The sequence below is a fragment of the Salminus brasiliensis genome, chromosome 2 (genome assembly GCF_030463535.1).
Source record: "Salminus brasiliensis chromosome 2, fSalBra1.hap2, whole genome shotgun sequence".
Taxonomy (NCBI): domain Eukaryota; kingdom Metazoa; phylum Chordata; class Actinopteri; order Characiformes; family Bryconidae; genus Salminus; species Salminus brasiliensis.
In genome coordinates, this window is record NC_132879.1 from 58,968,483 (window position 1) to 58,988,055 (window position 19,573).

The 19,573-nt window shown below is 37.6% G+C and overlaps 2 protein-coding genes and 1 non-coding gene across 3 annotated transcripts in view; 2 read left to right on the forward strand and 1 right to left on the reverse strand.

Annotated features, from left to right (window-relative positions):
- The window catches only part of LOC140549580 (uncharacterized), an 85,765-nt gene that overhangs the window by 26,162 nt on the left and 40,030 nt on the right, over positions 1-19,573 (forward strand). The window lies entirely within an intron of this gene.
- Positions 3,748-12,666, forward strand: LOC140549568 (interferon-induced protein 44-like). The gene is made up of 8 exons (XM_072673314.1): positions 3,748-3,798; positions 4,008-4,274; positions 5,699-5,729; positions 7,327-7,519; positions 9,692-9,853; positions 10,999-11,167; positions 11,983-12,083; positions 12,181-12,666. The coding sequence occupies exons 1-8, from the start codon at positions 3,774-3,776 to the stop codon at positions 12,364-12,366; spliced, it is 1,134 nt and encodes a 377-aa protein (XP_072529415.1). The 5' UTR covers positions 3,748-3,773; the 3' UTR covers positions 12,367-12,666.
- On the reverse strand, positions 7,764-7,866 carry LOC140550480 (U6 spliceosomal RNA). The gene has a single exon (XR_011979175.1). It is a non-coding gene; the product is annotated as a U6 spliceosomal RNA (small nuclear RNA).

Consider the following 19,573-nt stretch of genomic DNA (forward strand, 5'->3'; position numbering starts at 1 on the left):
CATTGTACATAGTGAAAAGGTTACCACTCATTCACTAAAGTGGCCACTACTCTGAGCAGAATTAGAGTGGTGACTACTCTTAAAGACACAATCATCTTTTTGACAACTGTGAGGTCAGATGTCTTCCCCATGATTGTGGTTGTGTGTGCTGACCTAGTGCTGTATGGTATTTATGCTTTTTAATAGTAATTTACTAAAATAAAAACAAAAATGAAAAAAAAAAGGTCTCAATTTTTGTAGGTCTTGCAACATCTGGACTCCTGCCAAACTTCAAGGCAGGTGTCGGAGGCAATAATGATGGGGCCTGCGTCAAAGACTTTATCTATCAACAAAGGCCAGAGAACAAAGGCCAAAGAACCAGGCCTGATTTGCTTTGCTTAACATAACATGGCTTTGCTTTGCACAGCTTAACTAACTTTGCTTTGCTTGTTTAGTTTTGCTTTGCTTGGGTGACTGGTCTCATAAGGATGACAGAATGGCTAATCAGCCAAAAATGTAGAAATTCGATTTTATTTTATTTTGGAAACATCAAAAAGTAAGCAAAGAAGAGCAAAAAGTAAAGTTCACAATGAGCCACATGTGTCTTTTGTGTGTATAATTGTTACTGGTGCACCACTGAGATACAGTGGGGAAAAAAGTATTTAGTCAATCACCAATTGTGCAAGTTCTCCCACTTAAAAAAATGAGAGAGGCCTGTAATTGACATCATAGGTAGACCTCAACTATGAGAGACAAAATGAGAAAAAAAATGTGCTTTTCAGATTTTTTTCTCATTTTGTCTCTCATAGTTGAGGTCTACCTATGATGTCAATTACTGGCCTCTCTCGTTTTTTTAAGCAGGAGAAGACAATTGGTGACTGACTAAATAGTTTTTTCCTCACTGTATACCAGATAATGCACCTCCTCTCTGTAGGCCATGTCATTATTGTTGCTTATTAGGCCAACCACTGTGGTGTCATCTGCAAATTTAATGATGGAGTTAGATCTATAAACAGGTATGCAAAAGTGATTTTCTTAAGTACAGGCGTTTGACAAAATAGAAGTAATTGGAGACCTTTCACCAGTTGTGTGGGATATGCCCCACAGATATAATCTCTATTCCCCTGATCAGACTAACATTAATCTCTATTTTAAATCTTTTGTTTGTTTGTTGTCAAACCTAAGCACTTTGGTGTAAAATTATATTCCACAATTTTGTAGGTGTATTTGTAAAAAGTATTTTGTTAGTTTTCCATCAAACATACAGTCATGCCCGAAAGTATTCATACCCCTGTCAAAGTTTGACTTAAATTTACTTTTATTTAACCAGAAATTATATTTTTGCCTGGAAATGACACAGGCATCTCCCAGGAGATAACACGATGATGTACAAGAGGCATCATTGTGGGAAAAAATATTTCTCAGCTTTTATACACATTTGAACAAAAAGTGGCATGTCCAAAATTATTCATACCCTTCTCAATAATTAATAGAAAAGCCTTTATTGGCTATTACAGCAATCAAACGCTTCCTGTAATTGCTGACCAGCTTTTTGCATGTCTCCACTGGTATTTTTGCCCATTCATCTTTAGTGATGAGCTCCAACTCTTTGAGGTTCGAGGGTCTCCTTGCCATCACCCTGATCTTTAGCTCCCTCCACAGATTCTCAATTGGATTCAAGTCAGGACTCTGGCTGGGCCACTGCAAAACATTAATGTTTTTGTCTGCTAACCATTTCTTCACCACTTTGGCTGTGTGTTTTGGGCCGTTGTCGTGCTGAAATGTCCACCGGTTCCCAAGGCCAAGTTTCTCTGCAGACTGCCTGATGTTGTTGTTGAGAATCTTGATGTATTGCTCTTTTTTCATGGTGCCATTTACTGCGATCAAGTTCCCTGGTCCATTGGCTGAAAAACACCCCCAAAACATTAGGTTCCCACCACCATGTTTGACAGTGGGGATGGTGTTCTTAGGGTTGAAGGCTTCTCCTTTTTTACGCCAAATGGTGCACACATCATTGTGGCCAAACAATTCAATTTTTGTTTCATCTGACCATAAAACAGAACACCAGAAGTCTTCTTCTTTGTCCAGATGAGCATTTGCAAAGGTCAAGCGGGCTTTTGTGTGCCTTTTCTGGAGAAGTGGTGTCCTCCTTGGCCTGCATCCGTGGAACCCAGCAGTGTGCAGTGTCCGTTGAACTGTCTGCCTTGAGATGTCGCCACCAGCAGAGTCCAGATTCACCAGAATGGCCTTGGTGGTGATCCTTGGATTTTTCTTCACCTCTCTCACTATTCTCCTGGCCAGCACAGGTGTCACTTTTGGCTTCCGACCACATCTTCTGAGATTTTCCACAGTGCGGAACTTCTCGTATTTTTTAATAATACTTTGCACTGTAGCCACTGGAACTTGAAAACATTTTGATATGGCTTTATAGCCCTTTCCTGACTTGTGAGCGGCCACAATGCACAGCCGCAGGTCCTTAGTGAGCTCCTTTGTCTTAGCCATGACTGTCCACAAACCAACTGCAGAGAGCTGCTGTTGCTCCTGTTGAGTTGATTAAAACAGCTGTTCCCAATGAATCAGGGTAATTAGGATGCTTTAAAACAGCTTGGACTATTTGGAATGTTATAGAACTTTGGATTTTCCCATATACTGTGACAGTTTTCAAAGGGTATGAATAATTTTGGACATGCCACTTTTTGTTCAAATGTGTATAAAAGCTGAGAAATACTTTTTCCCACAATGATGCCTCTTGTACATCATCGTGTTATCTCCTGGGAGATGCCTGTGTCGTTTCAAGGCAAAAATATAACTTCTGGTTAAATAAAAGTAAATTTAAGTCAAACTTTGCCAGGGGTATGAATACTTTCGGGCATGACTGTATGTTTGAAGAAACCAAGGTCTGAAGAACTGAATTGAAGGAAGAAATTATTAGATTGCATATACACTATAAAATACAAAATCCCACCCAGAACGGAAATACAAAAACTTGTGTGTCTTATTTTTCTTTCAAAAGCATGAGTTTCTGAGAAACTGAAACTGAAAGAGATTCTGTAAACATCAGCACTTCAGCCCTGCTTATGTAATCTCTTATGATCTTTGATCTCAGCAAGGCTCACACCAAAAAGGCTGTTGGTTTGGACAGATGGTATACCTGCAGTTAATGCTAATCGTAATTACACATTAATTTGTATTTTATGTATCTGCTTATAAAAGAAATGGGCCTGTAAGGCTGCAAGTGTGTTTCCTATAATAAGTTCTGCAGTGTCACTGCTCTCTGCCTGACTGTTCTCCCCTTGACAGGAGACACTAAACCCAGACAGAATGACTGATTGGTGAGAGAGAGAGAGAGAGAGAGAGAGAGAGAGAGAGAGAGAGATACACCAAATAAAATCCTGGGAGGAAACTCATACTGATTTATTTACATATTCATATTAACATTAATCATATATTTAAACTTCATTGGTAAATTTAGATCTGATCTGCAGAACTCAAACTTAAGAAACTCTTTCAGTTTCAGTTTCTCAGAAACCCCTGCTTTAAAAAACAGCTATGCATTCTGATTTGATAGTCATGGAAGCAGTACTGGTTTTACAACTGTGAAATACAGTAAAGCACATGCTACAAGCATCATGAATCAAAGCTCTCTGAGTGTTTGTCGTGCTGATTTAATGACGCCTCCCACCAGAATGTTAACAGCAGAGCCAAAAGTGAAAGTAGAGTGAGAGTATAAATATACTGTATAAAGTGAATAAGCAGTGCAGACACTGAGCAGAGAGAGACTGAGTTAGTCAAATATGGGATCGTCTCCAGCTAAACCTGGTAAGTTTAAATTAAATGATTTAACAGAGAATTGCATGTACTAATGCTTAATTTAAAATTAAATCAAATGTCTTATCTGAATCATTGGATTTGAAAAATTAACAGTGTTTTAATGCTGGAACAGCCAACTTATGTACTTTAGAACCGACACACTAAGCACTAATTGCAGCACAAGTATTTTATCTTATGTTTTTTCCTCTTTTCAATAGAATTTAACACCCATCTGGCTGATGAAACAGTGGAAGCTGGAGCTGATGTCATCCTTCGATGTAAAGTGAACACAGAAGCTGTAACAGTAACTTGGAAGAAGAATAATCAGAAACTGAGTTGTGTGCAAGGCAAACACACTGTTAAACAAATTGGTACCTCATTAAGCTTAGAAATCTCCAAAGCTGAGGAGGGAGATGAAGGGAAATACACTGTGGATGTGACCAACAGTTCGGGCAGTGACTCATGCTCAGCCATGGTAGTTGTTGGTAAGAATTCTTTTCCAGTCAATTTACTCTTTAGCTTTTCAGGACTTTTCTGAAACATACATTTTAATTAAGCAAGTATTAATAAATAAAATTAATGAAATACTGAATATTGCAATTTTTAAAACATGAACAACATTTGTTCATTAAGATGCTTGTCATGCTGGCTAGGTGAGACAAGGGAACACTCGTAGGGACAGAGCAATGCAGAGAAACAGTCTTTAATGACAAAACAAAACGACCAAACACAAACAAAACGAGGCAGCAAAGTACAGGGTCCAATAAACAGAAACAGAAAACAAACAGGTGAAAACTGAAACGGGAGAAACCTGGAAAACCACCTGAGTCTGGAAAGCAGTCCGGGAGCAAAGCGAGAGGGGACAAATCAAACGGGGGGAGGAAGGCTAGAACGCAACAGAACCAACGAAACTAACCAACAACCAAAAGCCTCACCCCAAAACCGCGCTCGCCAGGCGCTGATGAACTTACTGGACTCAGGTGCAAGGGAACCGGACCAACCGGACACCAAATCACCCTGGCGACCAACCGGTGAACCAGACAGTGACCTCCTGAACGTGAAACCGCTCCGATAGAGCATAAACTACTGAACTCGTAGACCTCCCTAGAAGTCTCCAGAACATGAAGACAACCTCACAGCTTGGCATCACAAGAGTAATTCTCGGCGCCGAGGCATCTGCGTTTGCTCCCTTTGTACCCCAGCACTCAGGTGATACAAATATAATATATATATAATATAATACAGACATAAACAGAAAACATGGCGTCTTACTGCGACCGCTGTCTACATAAAAGTCCCTAGTGAGAAAACCCACGGGAGGAACAGAAAGTACATGAACATTGAAATTAACCCAACATTGACTGAAAAGTCCCAAGGAGCCTGTGGACCGCGGCCCGGAGCCGCCCCTGGGGGGGGCGCGGCGCCGCAGGGCTGACAATGCTCCTCTAAAGTGAAAGTGTTGGAGTTAGAACTTAGTTTAGGACCAATTAAATTACATTTAGAGATAAGGGACCATCTAAACAATATTTTTACATGATTGTGGATACACTGAATTTTGTTCTTACCACATTTACTACATTTTCTTTAATTAATAATAGTTTCTTTGATTATTAACATATGTTATAAGTATATATAAATATCATATAATAATAAACTAGTGCTTCAGTGGTTGTGCATTTTAACTTTGGAACAGAACATTTCAGCTGTGAGATTTGGAAATAAAGTGTGGGAGCTGAATAAGTTGAGTATTATTATAGATCATGTACTAATAATCAGCAAATACATTTTTAAGGATCTGTTTGGAATTACTTGATTTTGTGAACATTAAGAAACATGACTAAGCAAGTGTGTTATGTACAGTGTTGTACTGTGTTTCACCTGGTTGTTTATTGATGTGTATTTCTTATAGTATTGAAGAAATGGAGAGAAATGCCACCACAGTAAGTCTACATTGATCATTTAAACCGCATTTGTATCATGGATTAAAGCATTTTGGATTGAGTGTTTGACAACTGCTGTATTTAGAATTCTACACTGTCATACTAGCCCATACTCAATTTTTCATACTTGTCATGATCCACTCGGTCTGACAATGACAGGAGAACACTCACAGGGGATGGACCGAAGCAAGGAGTTTATTGGTAACAATAAACCATAAACAAACAGAAATGCAGCACCAATAACAAGGGATAAGGAAGAACTAAACAAAACTGTGACAAACAATATTGGCGTGATTGGTGTGGCGCAACAGATAACACCACTACCTGCCAGTGTGCTACCACACCCCGTGGAATACTGGGGTTCAATTCCTGGTCTGAGTGACTATGCTGCGCTACACCAATAAGAGTCCTTGGGCAAGACTCCTAACACTACATTGGCCCACCTCTGTAATACGAGTTACCTTGTAAGTCGCTCTGGATAAGAGCATCTGCTAAATGCCATAAATGTAAATGTAAATACTGGGCAAACAAAAGGAACACACCTGGGGCTGGTGAGGCACTAGGGCTGTGCTAGCTGCCGGGGCTGGGCCAATACCATTACTCAGAAACATAAACCTCCAAGCCGAGCCTGGGAAAGCTATGAACTAGGACATATAGAGTAGCGCTAGTCAGGCGCATTGAACTTACTAGACTAGAGAGCGTGAGGAGTCAGCCACCAGACCTAGACGACTGATCCGGTCCGACGGTGAGGAGAGCTAACTGCTGAAGCAAGCTGGCGAGTCGCTCACTCCTGGAGCTCCAGGACCCCAGCTTGCTGAACCAAAGAAGCCTGGCGAGAGATCGCCGCAAACCTGCAGTAGCTCCCTAATGGACCCTGAGATTAGAGCTGCCTAGCTAGTTAGCTTCCCCTGCTAAGCTAGCTAGGTAGAGAGAGAGTCCTCTCTACAGACCAGACCGGTGAATACTGAGTCTATACCGTTAACTGAATAACCTGGGTAATCCTCGGCCCCCAGCAGCTGGCCCTAGGCCTACTTAAATACACCAGCCCACAGGTGTAACACATTAACCAGACAATGAACAGTCCTTCCTTTGAATAAACCCGACATGGTTCAGTAACAAATAGTTAATCTTCTCCTGTGAGCCTTTGTGGCGGGCGCGGCGGCGCGGGCGTGACAATACTATACATAGATGGGGGTACTATAACCAAACACAAACAACTGAAGAAATGTCTCTGATCATCATTTATAACATCTAAATAATAGTAATATAATTTTCCTGTGAGAAAAAAGTTCAACACCCACATTTATTACTACTTAATAATATGTAAAATAAAACAATCATCAGGGCAAGACTCTCCTGCAAAGCACACTGTTCCAGTTGCTATGTATTTTATATAAGTGTTCTCTGGTAAATTAGTTTGGTTTCTTTCTATTGGTAGATCTTCATATGATTGTATATGCATATTTTTGCATCTACTAATTTGTATTCTTTCTTGTATTTTAATTTGTATAGTTTTTTTGAAACACGTTTTTCATTCATTATCCATATTATGGCTTTAAAGCATGATTTAGTTTATTTAATTTTGACTCTGTGACAGACAAGACATCTTAGTGAAGTCACTGAAAAATTTCAAGATCTGTAAAGATGTCACAGAGCTCCGCTTTCTTCTGCATGGACCAGTCGGAGCAGGGAAATCCAGCATCATCAACACCATCAAGAGCATTTTTGAAAATCGCCCATTTCTTAACTGTCTGGCTTCTTCAGGGTCTAGTACAAGTTTTACCTTACACGTAAGTACTGTCCACAAACTCATCGTTATCTATTCTAATATCTTGGTAATATTATATGGCCCTCTAGTTTATAGCTCTAATGTGGATCTATCCATATACATTTGATAAATTTATATAACAAGCGTTTTACTGGTTACTGGACAAACACATAATGTAACAGTGACAACTATGAACCATACACAATACAGTTAGATAAGATAAGATAAGATAGTCCTTTTATAGTGCCGCAGTGGGGAAATTCTCCAAAAAGATTGGACGCTTCACGATTTTGCGTGTCATCCTTGCGCAGGGGCCATGCTAATCTTCTCTGTATCGTTCCAATTTTAGTATATGTGCTGCCGTAGCAAATGTATACATATACTATACAGTTGTGTTTTATAAGTGTATGTACACTCATGACTTATCATCACATCTGCTCTTAGCTTCTAGGACTTCCATATTGTACTATGTGCTGGTCAATCCAGTGAGAGCTGTCAATCAAACTGTTTTTATGCAGACACAGAGATGCTATTAGTTGTAGTCATGATAATGACCACAAACAGGAAGTTAAGAGGTCTTGGCCTTGACAAGAAATGCAAATACTTGACTCCTTTGGTGTGCCTGTATGGAAGCATATTAGTATAAAAATGAAAATGTAATATTCTATATTTTATAACAAGTAATGTTAAAATTTTGTCAAATGTATAAGTAATGCCAGAAAAGTCAAATTATAGTAAGTTGCTCAGTGCTTTTTTAAGCCATTTAAAAACAAATTTAGCATTTACTTTATAATGTCATTTAATGTTTTGGATATGAAGTAAGTAGTCAACTCTTTGCCTTCTTAGTGTGCTTGTGCATATTATTTAAAAATATATTAATTAAATATGACATAGTCTCCTGTTCTCTGTGAGGCATTTTTTAGACTGCGTGTTCATTTACTGTTTTAAGCATACTCTGACATTTAGATTCAAAGTGCAGCTCACTTGTCAAAGCTCTGAGCGCTTGACCTCAGTACAACAATGCTTGTGTAAATGACAGATAAGGCTGATTGCAGTAGGCAAGTATATGTTAAGGCAAAGCGAAGAGGTGTTAACATTTGAGTTTTGCTCTGTTTCTAATGTGATATTCAGTTCAATATTACATTTCAAATGCATTCAAAAAGTGAAAAAGTGTATTAGGTGAATAACATTTCAATGTCATTTTGGCACCATTTTGCATGATTACATGAAATGTTACTTGAAATTGGGAAATATATTTGAATTTAAATAATGCTGCTCCTAAAGCAATCAAGTCTCTGTGTAAATGTAATATTAATAGAAGTCTACCAAATTGCAAATGTAAATGAAATTACTGAATTTGAAATTGAAGTTTGAGCCCAAGCTTGCATGAATAAGAGGGAAATTCAAATTAAAACTTGGGATTACATTTTCATTTTTCATATACATTTTCATCTTTTGTGGCTTGATGCCACATTTGCCAAATTATCTTAATTTAGTATTGTTTCTTTTTTACCCAGAGGAGAATGGGTTCCCCTTTTGAGTCTTGGTTCCTCTCAAGGTTTCTTCCTCTCTATCCTGTCGCCCTTGTCTTACTCAAAAGAGACTGACACATGTCTCTGTAAATCTGCTTTGTGACAACATTTGTTGTGAAAAGTGCCGCACAAATAAATTAAAATCAAAATTTAATTTGAATTTTTTTATTGATATGCTTCCATAGTGCTTTACTGCAAATATATGATGCAAAGTCAAGTTGGATCAAGGTCACAGTTCAAAGAAATGGAGTAAATGTATCAAACATAGTTCAGGAATGCAAAAGCATAGTCAGGGAATAAACTGTACTGGACTAAACTGGTCAGGTGTGCAGAACCCACCACAGAGATTCTTTTTAGAAGCATAGAAACAGCGACCTGTAGAACCTAGTAGCATAGTTGCAAACCTGATAATTTAATTTAATTTGAATTAATTACGGAATTATATTACCTACAATTAACTCTAATTAAAATGTAGTTTGTATTTATTATTTGGGCAAATGAGAGACCATTTACAGATATTTTATGTGTAATTCAGTCAGATTAGTCCAGTAGATCAGGTTGATATTAGAAATGTCTAGTTTATGGTCATATATTTTGACCTGCAGCTAAACTGCTAAAAAAACACAGCAAAATGCTAACAGACTGATTGTGTTTATTTTCAGTATCAGAAATTCACTGTTGGAAGTGAGCACACAGGACTTTTACCTTTTGTCTTCTATGATGTGATGGGTCTAGAAGAGGATGAACAAAAAGGAGAAAAAAAAGGAATGCACACAGATGACATCATCAGCGCTTTAAAAGGGCACATACCAGAAGGCTACAAAGTAAGATCAACACACACACACACATTATCAATCAGTCCAAACCTAAGACATGGTTTCAGTTAGCTCACATTGTGATTTCGCAGTGGAGTTGGAGAAGTGTTCTTCTACATTAACCACAAATGGTGCAGGGATGTAACTGTACCCTGTAAATTTAACTACATAATAGATCTTTATCACAGCCTGTACCGTTTAACAGAGTGCTTGTCGGTTTTCAGCCTTCCTCAAAAATCTTCACTGGGCTTCAGCACAGCCAACTAAAGGGCAGTTTGCATGTCTGGAAGTCCCTCCAACATGGACGAAAGGCTAGTTTGTCTTGGCTTCCACAGTATTCTGACCATACTGGTGAACCAACTTGGTCATGCTGGTCATACTGGTCAACCACCTTAGTCATGCTGGTCAACAAGCTTGTTCACACTGGTTGACTAGCTTGTTTGGATTGTTCATGCTGGTAGAGCTCAAATGAAAACCTATGCTGGGTAAGAACCAGATTGAGCTGAGATTTTTTGAGATTTTTTTAGCAGATGACTAAATCGGTTGATGGCGTCTCTCCTGCAACACACAGGCGAGGAAATCATGGTTAACGTCTTACAGTCTAGTTGCTCTCTCTTTCAGTCAAAACCATGTTTGAGCCCTCTAAAGACTTAAACCAAATGGCATCTCCACAGCTTCTTTCCTCGGGCCTACATCCTCCAAAACAAGGACCCTTCTCACATATCTCTGCTTTATACTGCTGCACATGCACTTTATTACACACTGTATAATAATAACCACTGCATATACCACACCATAATCTTTCTTCCTTCTTTCCTCTACTTTCCAATATTTAACGGTTTAACATTACATATATACTGTATATATGCATTATCAGCCATTGCACATGCTCTTATTTATATTCTATCATGTACATTTACTTGCAGTTTGTTTGCACACTGTCCATTTAAAATGTTTATGTTTGCATTTTACATGTGTATATAGCACATCTTTTTCTGTATTTACTTTAAAATTTTCATTTTCTATTTGACACCAAGATTTATATTTCTGCACCAAGAGGAATTCCCTGTTTACCTGCAATACCTGGCAAATAAAAAATTCTGATTCTACAACCTCCATTACCACACCCTGCTTTATTTCTTTCCCGTATTTAGTTCCAGCCCTATCCAATGACTGACGACAACAAAACCTACATCAGCAGCCCCACTTTGAACGATAAAATTCACTGTCTAGTGAGCGTTGTACCAGCAGATAACATTAAACTAATGGCCAACAATGTCATTGACAAAATGAAGATTGTCAGAAAAGCAGCGAGTGAATGTGGTGAGTTCACTAAAAACACATATAAACTGAGGTAAAACACTTTTGTACAGTGTAATTGAATGTTTAGAAATGCTTTAGTATTTTGTTATTTTCTCCTTCAGCCTGTGGTTTGAGTGTGGTTGTAAATCTAAGTTGAAAATTTAGATTGGAGAGATTACAATTACTGCCAGGTTTTAGGTTTAGGGATAAGATTAGGATTAGGGTTAAGAGTAAAGTTGAGGGTTGGGCAGTGTGTTTTTTTCAGTTATTTTAAGCATTAATGTGGAAAAACACAATTCTTATACCCCCAAAACATGGGCCTTGCTGCAGCCAAACCAAAAGCAGAGCTCTGAAGATGCAGTATCAGCTGTAGATTTGTGTCACAAAGTGCTTAGATTTTAGATAATAAAGAGAGGGAAAGACACTGTGTGCCAACCACAGTGAAAACACTAATTATAATTGCCATCCTGATGTGATCAAGTTTTTTGTAGGACATCTTTAATTTTATACTTGATTGTACAGAGCTGTTCTTATTGTTATTTATTAATTACCTTTAGCAAAGACTTCCCCATCACTGATTATAGATTACAAATTGATGGCCCATAACATTGTGCATGTAATAAAATACCTTGTCAATGATTAAAATTATTTAAAGTATATATTATATATATTGCTGTTTTATAAAAGGAATAAATAACTCTCAGTGAATTTACTCAGGTTACAGTAGCTGTGGGGATGTTACCTTTGGACAACATTTCATAAATTAAAACTTTAGCGTCTGTTGTATGTTGTGTGGTCTGTTAAATCTCCATGAATGTCTCTTGTCTGTCCTGCAGGAATCCCTCAAATGGTTTTCATGACCAGAGTAGACCTGATATGCCCCATGACGAAGAATGATATCAGCAAGCTCTACCAAAGCAAGAAGATCAAGGAAAAGGTGAGTCAATGTGCTTTAAAAGCCTTTTCCCTGTAAAATCATGGACTCCCACCTAACATTTGATCAAAAAACATAATTGGTGTGTGTTTGTTTGCAGGTGCAGGAGTGCAGTTACAGACTGGGTGTCCCTGAAAACTGCATCTTCCTCGTGAAGAACTACCATAATGAGATCGAGCTGAATGAGCAGATAAACTGTCTGATGCTGGCCGCATTTAAACAGGCCGTATTCTCAGCTAATGACTACGTGGAGAGATGTGGTGCCAAACAGAAACATTTTGAATGAAATTTCCTAAATCAGCTTACAGAGACTCAGCAACAAGAATGTATATCTTCAACTGCCTGCATTATATATTAGTTTGCTCTATGAAGAACTGCTATTTACTCAGAAGTACTGTTGTGCCTAAGACCATAGCCATTAATCACTGGCATGTTTTAGTTTAATGCCTTTTAACATTAAATCTTTAGTATTGTGCTGGCCAAAAAACGAAAACTAGGTTCATGTTATACCACTGATCACAGTGTATTACATTTTGTCTTTCTCCAAGTGTTTGTATGAAATAAATAAATCACAGAAATAAAACAATCATTTGTGAAACATTTGACTTAGTGATAATGTTTGGCCATCATTCAAGCTATGTACCTGATTGTGGTTTTATATACTGAATATTCATGTTATTACATAGATACTCCATCAGTACCTGTTTAATCTTAAAATTGGGTCATATAGGTCATTCTCTGGTAATAGAAGTTTGTAATACCACTTTTGGCCTGTCTGGAGGGGAGGGGGGGGGGTAGGCTTTTTAACAAATTTGAATGTATACTCTGTGCCATCTGTGAAATTTATCCTACTTTTACAATTATTATTCCACCATTGTGGTCTGATTTAAATGATACTTAGTTAATGATACTAACCCTAAATCTGACGTGTGTAAATCTTTCACATGTCTATGGGTTCCAGGCTTCCAGTCATCAATTTCTTTTAAAATTAGTTTTTTTCAAATATTTGTAAAATTAGTTATAAAACAACTGTAATATACACCCACATATTAAAATATTCACTTTAAACTTATATTCATTGTTTAATTTCAACTACAGTATGCTGCTGTGAATTTATGTAATGATGTTATGGATTTAACCATATATGAAATCAGTTATAGTTACACTTTTTTTGGGCTCCAGCACAGAACAGAACACAAAATAATACCAATAATACCCTAGCAAAACATTAAGCAACACCTTAGAAACTACCTGAAATAGTATAGCAACAACCTTGCAACACTATAGCACTCATCTAGAAACCACTTAGCAACACTAAAACAACCAACTGAGATACCATAGCAACCAGTAACAACTCCATAGCAAGCCTACAGTAACAACCTAAAGTTAGCGAAACCATAGCAACCACTTGGGATAACATAGCAAAGACTGCAATAACATGTCAACTACTTAGCCATAGCAATTGCCTAGAAAGACCTTAGAAGCCACTGAGCAAACACCACAGCAACCACCTGAATAACCATTGCACAACCTTGCAACACTTAAGCTATGAAACCATTCTGGTTCTCTCTGGAAAAGCACTATTTTCCTGTGAATGTCATAAATCATTTTGACACAAAGAGCGTTTGTAATACTATGATGGATGAGCCTATAGATCATAGATTGGGCAGCAGGGCCCCTTGAGTGTTTGCGTGGGGGTGGCATACAACATTATCTTGAATCCAGGCCATTTACAGGTAACTGAAACTGAAAGTGTTTATCTAACTTGTTTTCCAAGCTTGTTTGTGTAGCTCTCTGTGGACAAGACAAGCTATACTAACAGCTGAGGTCTTTCTGTAAACATAATGAGGGCTTTACAGTTGGAATTGGAGCAAAGATCAGAGTAAAAACACAGGGGCAAGCAATGGTGTGGAAAAAAGGGAAAATCTTGGATGGAAAGATTTCTTGGGTGTGTCTTAGTACTTCTTGTAATGTCCCACACTGGTCCAGCTTTAAGTCAGGCTCAGCTGGACCCACCATCATTCAAAACATATGAAAAACAAGCATCTATGCTTTTCTCTGAACAGACTTCCCCTAGTGTCTCAACAGCTAAGTCGCTCACTGTCTTCGAATGCAAACTGAAGATCCATCACAGTGGATCCGCTAATATAGATTTCAACCACAGTTATAATAAACATACAGTAGATAGAGTAGTACAATAAGCTTCGTTAGAGGGAGTCATAAGAACCAGAAGAAAAGTGTTATGAACCCAAAAGAGAGATTAAGCTGTGGTTAAAGGAGCTAAATTAAAAACATCCAGAGGAAACCAACACCAGAACATCCTTACCCAGAGAAATGGCTCAATTAGAAGCTCTGGTGAAGCTCTTCCACAAAATGGAATGATTGGACATACGGACGTTTGGATGGATGTTTAAAATTAGGCACCTTCAATCATAGATGCAGGTCCTCTTCTGCTTTGGATGTGATGCTCCATAACACTCTGACCTTTTTATGTTGTGTGTGTGGGAAATGCTGGGGGGCTATACCCCTCTAGCCTATGCCTGGCATTAGGCAGCATGGTGCCAATAGGTTCATGTTTATCTAGTCCAGAGTGTCCTTTTTATTGCCAGTACTTCTCTACAGGGACTAGACAAGCTGTGTGTTTTATTTAGACATCAGAGAACATGTAATTAGTTAAAGGTCAATTTGGATATTGTAATATACACTGGGACTCCAGAGAGCTTCTCGTTCTGACTCACAGAGTCGAAAGTGAAAGTATGGTGAGTGAACAAATACAGAGAGCGAGTGTGCAGTGCAGACACTCAGCAGAGAGAGTGAGTGAGAGAGAGAGAGATAGAGAGAGATAAAGATAAGTCTAGCTGATGTTGCCTTTTTCCAGACAAAGCACAATCATAATAAAAATAAATATTATTAAAATTATGCGACACAGAACTATAAATATATATACTTAAATAAATCCAAAAGAAATATCTTGCTTACACTAATATTTGTTACAAATTTGATCATTCAAGAATTAATTTATTGTGGGGTTTCTGATGCAGCACACACATACTACAGCTTCATGTATTATCAGTGATGCTGTAGCCGCAAAATAAAAGTCATGTGTTCTGGTTTGTGGGTCATGTGAGCAGTTTGTAGAAGATGCCAACACAGCCAGCACAGCAGTAATGGTTAAAGAGGAGTTTAGCAGTACAGTAATCCACATGCTGAAATTCACTTAGTCACCAAAGTGTGCCAATGACCCCTCCCACCAGCACATGCATGCAGCATAGAGCCAAAAGTAAAGAGCGAGTGAGCAGTGCAGACACTGAGCAGAGTGAGAGACATAGACAGAGAGACTGAAAAATATCATTATTAATGTATATAATTTAGTTCCTTTAAGTGAATTTGCATACTACTACTACTACTAATAATAATATTAATAATAATAATAATAATAATACTTCAATATCCAATTTCAAACTGCAAACAATCTAGAATCTTCACCCAAGCCCAGTGAGTCCAAATATATTTACATCTGTACCGTTATTTACAAGTCATCCGATTGGATTTGTGTGGATTTGTTTGTCCAGACATAATAAATGGATCTGCATGGGTTGCTGTGGTAGCGATGTAAGCCCTTTCATTCACAGGAGAAATGGAGGTCGCTCTGGATTTGATGTGGTCGTGGTATGCTATGTTTTAAAAAGACATGTTGAAATCTGATTGGAGTGGCCAGAGTATTCAGACTAAATCACGTCTGTACAAATCTGAGTGTAATCGTGTTTTAAATCACCTCCAAATGTGATTTGGATCAGATTAGCAAAATCAGATTTCATGGCTGTCCACACTATCAAAATATCTGGATACAATCTATATATGCCAAAAAACCTGGGCTGGCAGCCTGAACATAGCCAAAGAGACTTAAATCTGTATTTGAAAATATTGGATATGACATGTGTACACAGCCCTAAATAAATCTGAAAAAATGTCTCCCAGCCCTCAGGAAGGCCTCTGCTCAGGTGTTTGGTTGTTGGCCTTGTTTGGCCTGTATGCTGTACAGCATCTCCCTCTAGTGGCCAGGGGAGGCCTAGCCTTTTTGCTTATTTATGTGGCTCCGCATAAATACTGAAATTCATCTGAGAGGATTTTGGGAACATTCATGATTCTGATCTAAATATATTTATGTATTTTTACATGGATATCTCTATAACACTGACTAATAATAATAATAATAACAATATCCAGTTCTACAGATTCAAATGAGAGAGCATCTACACCTATTCCTGGTGAGTTTAAGTTGAATGATGTAACACAGAACTTTTAATTAAATATCCAATCAAACCCCTTTGCTCACAATATTTGAAAAAGATTTGATAACTCAAGTTTTTTTTTATAGAATTCAAGCTATGCTGACTTAAGCCTCTAAGACCAGATGCTCAGACAGTTAATGTAGACCGGACACTGCTAATCAGGAAGCTGAAACGTTGAGTTTATTAATCATGCCTCTGTTTACAAGTTTACGAGTTTCTCTTTTAACAGTCACACTTTGATTTTCACTCTTGTGAATAGAGAACTGAACTGAGCTGAATGAGAGAATGATGTCTGTAACACACTAAACACTGACTGCACCTTTTCCCCAATACAATTCCATTTGTTTTCAATACAATTTGCCACCATTCTGGCTGATCAAACAGTGGAAGCTGGAGATAATGTCATCCTTTGCTGTGAGGTGAACACCAAAGAGTTGTGTGCAAGGCAAACACACTGTTAAAAATGATACCTCATTAAGCTTACAGATCCTTAAAGTTGAGGAGGGAGATGAACTGAAATACACTGTGGATGTGACTAACAGTTCAGGTAGTGACTCATGCTCTGCCCTGGTAGTAAAAATCCAGTCTATTTATCCTGGCCCTTAAATATTTGAGCTTTAGATAAAAATACATATATATTATAATTAGGTCATTATTATAAATGAGATTGGATGAATGTTGGATCTGATGTTTACTCCTCGATAAATATGAATAGCAGCAGATATTTGAGAAGCTCTGCCAAAAACAGCAGTGTAAAGGAGACTTTTAGCACTTAGTTTAGGATCTAATGAATGAGGCAGCGGGTGTGTTTGGAGAACAGAAAACATCAGAACAGCATTTCCTATATAATAGTGGATACACTGAATTGTGTTAGCACAATCTCTACATCACTACATTTTCTTTATTTCAGCAAACACAAGAAAGAGAACAAGGAATAAATAGACTGGACAAACACTAAACTGATCAGGTGTGTATAACACTTTCTTTTACAAGCTTAGAAACATTAACAGATATTTTGAGACACCATTCATAGATAGATTTATGTGCTGAGGATGCTGTGATTTAGGACACTGTAGATTAAGTTGATGTCAGAAATGTCCAGATAATGGTTGTGAATTGTAACCTGTAGCTTAATGGCTAATTAAGAATGCTAAAAGACTTGTTGGGTTTATTTCCAACATCAGAAATTCACTGTTGGAAGTGAGCACACTGGACCTTTACCTTTTGTCTTCTATGATGTGAGAAGAAGGGATAAACATTGAGGACATCGTCAGCACTTTAAAAAAGGCTACGTATCAAATGGCTACAAAGTACGATGAACATACCCACACAACACAATTAATCCATCTGAATATGATCAATAGTTGGTTTCAGTTAGCTCACACAGTGAATCCACTATCGTTTTAAAACTGTAATAAAAATGTTCAAATAAAACCAAATAAAAAATCTGAAAAAAAGTTTTAATTTCTCCAGAATTCTGTTCATCCCTGCACACTACAACCTCCATAACCACGCCCCTTTGTGCTTTATGTGTTTTCTTTCATTTAGTTCCAACCCTATCTGATGTCTGAAGACACTCTGAGTGTTGTATCAGCAGATAAAAGTAGACCAATGCCTGATGCTGTCAGAGTTCAATAAAAACAAACAAAATGAGGTAAACCACTTTTATATAGTGTTATGAAATGTTACTAAGAAATTAAATTGTAACTTATTTTATTTTGTTATTCAGGTACTACCTGTGATTTGAGCGTGATTGTGAAGCTGTGTTCTTGTGAAACAAAGTTCTTGTGGATCCAGGAGTAAGTTTGTGATGGAGAACAGAGTTAGGGTACAGAAGAAGATTAGGTTCTTTTGTAAAGCTTGTTTTCACACAGAGGCAATGCAGCTCATGCTCTCACCACAAACAAACCGCTACAGAGTCTGACCACAGTCTGATCTAATCGGACTAAAAAACACAGTCATCACTTTTATTATTATTTGTGTCGACCCCACCGCCCATTCTGGATCTGCCAATTAACCCACACACAACCCAGACACCACCTCTTTTCAAACTGTCGCCAATGTGGCATTGCCGGGCAGCCGGCATGCTCAGAGAAAAAGGGTCAGATCCCCAGCACCACCTAACAGCTAACAGACACCTGTGCAGACAAACATGGCTAAATGGCATGGCTCTGAATTTGAACTCACAACCCCCGGGCCAGAGTGGTAGTGCTTTGGACCACTAAGCCACTTGAAGCTCCATCACTTACATTTTTATGATTTTGAATATTACATCATAAAATCGTAGTGTTGTACTGACAGCAACCAGAAAACTGGTCGATAGTCCTGTTATACTCCCGATTTAGTTTATCACAGTGTATTATATTATTAATAATATTATTCTGATGGCTTCTGCAAAGTGTTTATGTAATACCGTGCTTTGCTGAAACCTCTTTATGTGACACTGCATATCCATGCATTCCTTTACTGTCTGTAACTAATAATTAAAATAATGTCAAACAATGAAATTCCGTCCCCAATTCTGTATGCAGGTTTGTGTTTTTATGTATAACGAACAGAAGTTTTATTTATATAGCTCACTTCTCAAACCCAAAGTCACATCACAATTATTGAGGAACATAATGAAAAAAAGATGTCATCAGTTTAACTATTTTAGAATCAACACATTTGAACATTTCTTAAACAATGTTTCTGCATTTATTTATGCATATATCTTTCAAATTTCACACTTTAATATCATTTTTCTGACATTATGGTCTGAATTTGGATTTTACCAATATTTATCAGAAATATACAGGGCTTCTGCTCAAATTCAGTATTCAAATATTCCAAAACTATAGGATAGCTCTTCATAAGAACCATCAACCCATGATTTATTAAAATTGCTAGTTTAATGTATTATTGTCTAATTATTTTTGAACACATGTTGGCACATGTTGAATTCTGTTAAAATTCAACATGTTAACATGTTAACATGTTGCATTTCTGTTAACAGCAATTGATAATGGTTTGGTAAGTTTGCCATGAACTTCCCTTATTTAGTAGAAATCCAGTAACAGCAATCACAATCATTGAATTTATGATAACTGAATGTCATCAAGATCACATCAAAATCAGTGAATTTAGAGTTCAAGTTTAAGGTTCGTTAATTCAGTATTTCTATAAAGAAAAAGTGCTTTAACAAAAAAGTTCAGTTAACAA